The following is a 5,883-nucleotide window of genomic DNA, read 5'->3' as shown; positions in this document are numbered from 1 at the left end:
GCTTCAACTATATATTGTATTGTCTCCAAATAACAAAGTTACTTGAGTATTTCCTTGCTTGTTGGTGATTCCCCATGATACCAACCAATCAAACCCTTGCATTTCTAAAATAAGTCTTATTTTAGTCTCTAACTTGTAACTCTAAACATGTTGGTTTCATCATCTAGCTCCTCTTGTGTTTCTTCATGCCACCTACCAAGGAGGTTTGATTGACATGAAAGTGGGGAAGTTGTATAGATGTACTTTAAGACACCTCAAAGGCACATAAAACAAAATACACACCCCTCAAGATCCTAGTTATAATCCAATTCGGGTTGCCAATGACACAAATTAAAACAAAAACCAACAACTAAAAGCTACAAGAGTTACTTAATACATAAGGAGCCTAAAGCAACAAAGAGCTGGCATTATTCATGGTTCTTTCTTATTACAACGAATAGGCAAAGTTCCAAGCTAGATTTCATAATTCAATTTTGTAACTTCACATGCTAGTCAAAATAATGCACACCCATCACCAAGGTTAAGACCTTAAACTTTATTGGTCGAGCTAAAGGTTTTACAAAGGTATACGATGCTTAAAGAGAACGAAAAGTTAATGAATGAGTGCATGAATTGCAAGGTGTTTCCTAGACTTTAAAGCCTACTTTAGGTATCAACTGAACCTACATTTTGAAAGAAGATAATAGGCAGAAAACTTCTCTCTAGGGGTTGCCTTGCTATTTATTCAACCACTCGATTGACACTAAACCCTGGTTTCTAGTGAAGGCTATATACCTCAGGCAGCTTGAAGCCAGCATAGTCTCTTGATTTGTAACGACAAGCAAAACCATAATAAACAGGTCTGTGGTGAACCAAAAGCAATACACACCCATGACTTCCATCAAAGAAGCAATACACATCCATGACTTCATTGCAGCAGGGATAGCAAACATCTTATGGTCCCAAGGAGAGGTTCACCAAGCCTGCATTGGGCCTGTTGGTTCACCACCACCAGGGAGAGATGTCAATGGTATGAGAAAGCCCCTCCTTTCCACAGCCTTTGAATCAGCAAAGACCTCCATAGAGAAGCTTTTTGTATCAGCAAATGCCTCCTTTCCAATGGATCCATCAGGTCATGACAGACAAAAGCAAACACAAGGAGCTAGACTTCCTTGATGGAGGCATTTGGAGGATCAAAAATGTTTTCAAGACCTCAGACTGAATGAGGGCAAGCAAATGGATACAACAACTGGGTTTTGGCAGGCAACCCTTTTGTCTGCTTACCATAAACCCACAGTATAACAGCAGCCTCAGCCTGTACTGCCTAGAGTACCTCATTCATGTATGTAAGCTTCCTGTTTCAAGACTTGGCTTTGTTCTTACACCTGCAGCTGTAGGAGCCCTTGTGTGACCAATCAGAGAGGTTTGCAGCGTCTCGTCATCATCTGTGGGCTCCTCCACTCGCGACGCATTGCATTCGTCCTTCACCCGGAACCCTAATACAACGATGGCGGTCATCAGAGCCAGCCCTACCAGGCCTCCAATCACTGCCAACAGAGCAATTTTCCACACATTTGAGCCGCTTCTTTGAGAGAACGCCGGCGGCTCCATCCCCAGCGAGGCTGGTGATGGTGAATATGATGGAGAAGGGGGTAGAAGGGATGATGGCAGGACCAAACCCACATCCATGAGGCTTGTGGAAGAGCAGTTGTTGGGCACGGAGCTGACATTGTCGAACGAGACTGTGCCATTGATGTCGAAGAACGCACACGTGGGCGTGCTATTTGGAGGAAGGCCCTTAGAGATGGGGGGCCTTGCAGTGATGGAGGCATTGGGGAGCACCACATTCATCTCAGGGAGGGGCTCATCATCAAAAGATGTGTTTGTATTTGTATATATGACAATGCCGACAACAGGCCCGACGAACGAATAGCCCTCAGGCAGCGAATACACTGTGAAATTGACGATCTTGCGATAGACCATGATCACAAAGGGGCCCCCTGTGACCACAACCAGGCCCTGAGGGAGGGTGAACTCATTGAAGGTAAGCCCTCGCCGGCGAGCACTGCCTGATCTTACCCTCATGGCCTGGCATATGATGCCATCTAGGAAGGGGGGGAGGGATACATTGTAGATAACGCCTGTTCTAGCATGAGCCAGGGCCATGAATGCATATTTCCTGAGAGCAGTATCAATGCCTTCTCTTCTGACACCATTGGCAGTGGTATTGGAGAAGGCAACCTGGAGCTTCTGGTCTTCGTCTAGTTCCTCTGTTCTGACTGAAGGCACTCCCTCCCCTGCTCTGACTGAAGTCACAGCCAACAGGGCCAAAATGAGGAGAGTCCATGGAACAGAGTATAATGCTCTGTTCACTCTGTGCTTGCAGCGAGTAGAGGTTAGGTTTGGAGGAGGGCCATGGGACATGCTCTTCTCTGCTTTAATGGAGGAAGAAAAGCTCAGCTCTTCTGTGCATTTGGGCATCAGCTCTAATTCTTCTTCCGCTGTTGCTGACAATGGCGGGGGGGGTGTCGGCATGGCACCCAACAAAGGACACACAAGAGGTAGTGGGTGCCAAGCACTCTTCTCATTACAGTACTGTTGAGAGAGAGAGAGAGAGAGAGAGAGGAGGCCCACAGTTTGAAAATGGGCTCCCTCGGAGGGGTTTTGTAGTATGGAGTATGTATGTAACATGAAAGCAAGCCACATGTACTCATTTAATTTATGTGAACGTTTAAACAGCATTGGGCCCTTAGTAATCTATCATGAGAAATGAGAAATGAGAAATGGGAATGAGAGACTTTGACATTGTTGCCACCCCACTACCATTTTGGAATGTTGGGTCCTATCTCCCATGATGATGCATTTCTGGGCATGTAGATCTTTGATTCATCTAACGTCTTGTTTCATGTCACTTCGAACTTTAGCAATGTTCACAGACTGCTGAGTTCTAGTGTTAAGCAAATTCAAATATCTGGATAGATACCTTTGGATTCTAAGAGAGAAGGTTTTAAAACCGATTCAATGGTGGTGGCCACTTAAACTATATGTTTGTGAAATGCCATCTAATGCCTTAGTTTCTCTATAGAATGTTTTATATGCCCTTTGTTAGTGAAATGGCACCATTGCTCCCTAAAAAACTAAGGTATTATGTCCTTTCATAGTGAAATGGCACCATTGCTCCCTAAAACTAAGGTATTGTGTCAAGGAAATTGTCACATTCAAGGAAAAATTTCGAGGTTCCATGTCAAATGAATTTTTACATTGCCAACAAAAAGAAGGCATTTGATGATAACATTTTCTAGCTTCAAAATTTAATGTTAGTTTATCTACCGCATGAAAGAAAAGGCTACAAAATCTAGGAAAATAAGGTGCAAATCTTTGATTGAAGCTAGGCTAGCACAAAAATAAGCCTTTGGTGTGTCAAGTGGAGCTTTAAATAAGCATGTGCACATTTACTTCACTTCAAGCAAATTTACTAACCTTGCCACATCATACCCCATGTAGATATTTGCATGGGAGCTTGCCAAAACTTTCAATTGTGAGCTCATTTAAACGCAAACATCAATCAAAAGGCTTAAATGGTGAAAGCACTATTCAAACAATCCCATAACTCATGCACCACTACACGTGCAACTCATCAATTAGCTTGGACAAAGAGTACAAGCTCCAATTTGAGGCTAATCCATTGACTATATATTTGAACTTCTCGCTCCATCTCTATAAAAAATCATGGAAGAGAAGGGAGAAGGGCCATCCAAGAAGGTTACTCTTCATGGGAAAAAGGCTTGCAATGATTTTCTTAGATTAAACACAAAGGTATTACTAGTTTTCTTCACAAGGAGGCCACCAAAAGCAATGAAAGTTATAGCCTAGTTCAACACCATTCTCAAACCATGATCCATGGATCAAGTCTACCATGGTGGTAAGGGTTTCTTTAAGGTTGTTTTTTATAAAAAACAAGGTAGCAAAGAAAATAGAGGATCAAGGTATTTACTTTTGGGGCCTCAACTTGGTCTAAATGGGTTGGCAACATGTGAAGTTCAAAAAGGGCTATCTCAAGAAAAAAATGCCCTACATTCGCAAGAATCCCTCACTTATTGGCATATTTATGGAATATGCTACCAGACATTACTAAAGGGTTGGGTAGACCACTTGACATCCCCCTCTTGCTAGCCCATTTAGGAATCTCTTTTTTTTTAATATGCGACACAAATGAGAAACATCTAGAATACATGGATGTTGAAGTTCCTCATCCTGGAGAGCTTTGATTTAGGCTCTCATAAGCAAATTCGCTTATGTGTCCTATAACTTTGGCCTTTGGCAACACTATACAAAGAATGCTTGAAAGAAAATGAAGAGTCCCAGCCTCTCAAATCGCCCATTGTCAGACCTTCGTGGTTGAAAATGGCCAGAAGTAATGCCATCATTAGGGCCAAAAACACTTCAGAAAATCCACTTTTGTAAAAAGAGAAGGAGAGAGAGAGAGGGAATGGAGCAGAACCAACAAGCATCAGCTCTCATTCATTTTCTTCAATATATCACACTAGGTCTACTAGACTGAAAGATAAGAGTAAGTGTTACTCTAGATCTAACTAATCAATCATCTGACTATAGTTAGATTAACCCTACACCGACTTATTCAATGACACATACATGAACAGTTGTATCTAGCTAGAGTCATCTCACACACTGACATAAGAGATATGAAAGAAGATATGGGAGCTTGATTTCTAACACTCTCAAAATTCAAATAAAGAAGCTAAGGAAGAAGACTAGCAATTTGCCAAAAATGCATGTGAAAAAGATATGCAAGAGATCATAATCCCAGACACAACACATAGGCTAGACCCCCCCTCATGAGAAAACACGGATCTTGAGCATGGCTGCAGCTATGTAGGTTGGAAAGTGGTGACTAGAATCATTGCAACATGGACAAATGACACTAACTGTTACTTGAGTGAATTAGGTTCCAAGATTGAATGCTTGGACTCATAAACACAATCTCAAGTAGGACGTGACAATGACACAGAGTGTAGTACAAAGTACGATAGCATTGCATTGAAAGGTGAACCAAGTACATGCTTATATAGCTTTTTGGATATTACCACTCTTCCTCACTATGCTTATGGGATTTTGGACATCTCTTCCTAGAGCATACATCATTGTCTCTCTCTCATACAAAGCCACTTATGGGCAAGCCCCTTTTGGGCACACATCCAACCTCTATGGGAATTCATGTTAAGCATCATTTGCTATTCTCAACACCCCCTTCAAATGATAAGTCTCTACCCTTGCTGGCTTTTGCCCCCCCTACATGATGACATGGCCTGGGAGACTAGCTCTTTGGCAGCCTAGTCAAGTTAAGGCTTGAAACTTTACATCTTTGGTAAGGGCTTTTACATCCACTATGGGAAACAAGATCCACTATGGGAAATAAAGATCCGCTATGGGAAAACAAGATCCACTATGGGAAAAATTCTTTGTTGTCAGCAGCAGCGGAAAGTATCTTCTTCATCTCCCTTTGGCTTCTTTTGGTGATGTCCTCGATCTTCTTGGTCTTTTATTCCAGTCTTCGATCTTTGTTGGTCTTAGTCTTATGCTCTTCATCTTTTACTTGTTCTTCATTATCTTGTGCTCTAGTCTTCTTTGTGAGGTCCTTTTGGTCTTCTTTCTCAGTGAGTTTGAGATGGATACAAACAAGTACATTGATGTAGCTTGCATGACATAAACCTTGGGATACATAGATTTTGGGGTTCCATGCAGCTTTGCAAGATAGATATATTTCTCTTTGGATAGCTTTGGGACTTGCTGGAATGCATTGCTTGATAGCACATTATGACATTGGGCTTGGATACATAGAGTTTGGAGCTTGGGATCAATGGTGGCTATATGATGATGTTCACC

At 42.1% G+C, this 5,883-nt stretch overlaps 1 protein-coding gene across 1 annotated transcript; it reads right to left on the bottom strand.

Annotated features, from left to right (window-relative positions):
- Positions 1 to 486: 486 nt before the first annotated feature.
- Positions 487 to 2,621, bottom strand: LOC148011919 (uncharacterized). The gene has a single exon (XM_087670224.1). It carries the CDS (start codon positions 2,512 to 2,514, stop codon positions 1,318 to 1,320), a length of 1,197 nt encoding a protein of 398 aa, XP_087526350.1. The 5' UTR covers positions 2,515 to 2,621; the 3' UTR covers positions 487 to 1,317.
- Positions 2,622 to 5,883: the final 3,262 nt, after the last annotated feature.

The sequence above is a fragment of the Lygodium microphyllum genome, chromosome 28 (assembly GCF_053477565.2).
Source record: "Lygodium microphyllum isolate KBCC chromosome 28, Lygodium_microphyllum_v1.1.10, whole genome shotgun sequence".
Taxonomy (NCBI): Eukaryota; Viridiplantae; Streptophyta; class Polypodiopsida; order Schizaeales; family Lygodiaceae; genus Lygodium; species Lygodium microphyllum.
The sequence above is the reverse complement of the archived record's forward strand: the minus strand, read 5'-3'. Positions and strand labels throughout refer to the sequence as shown.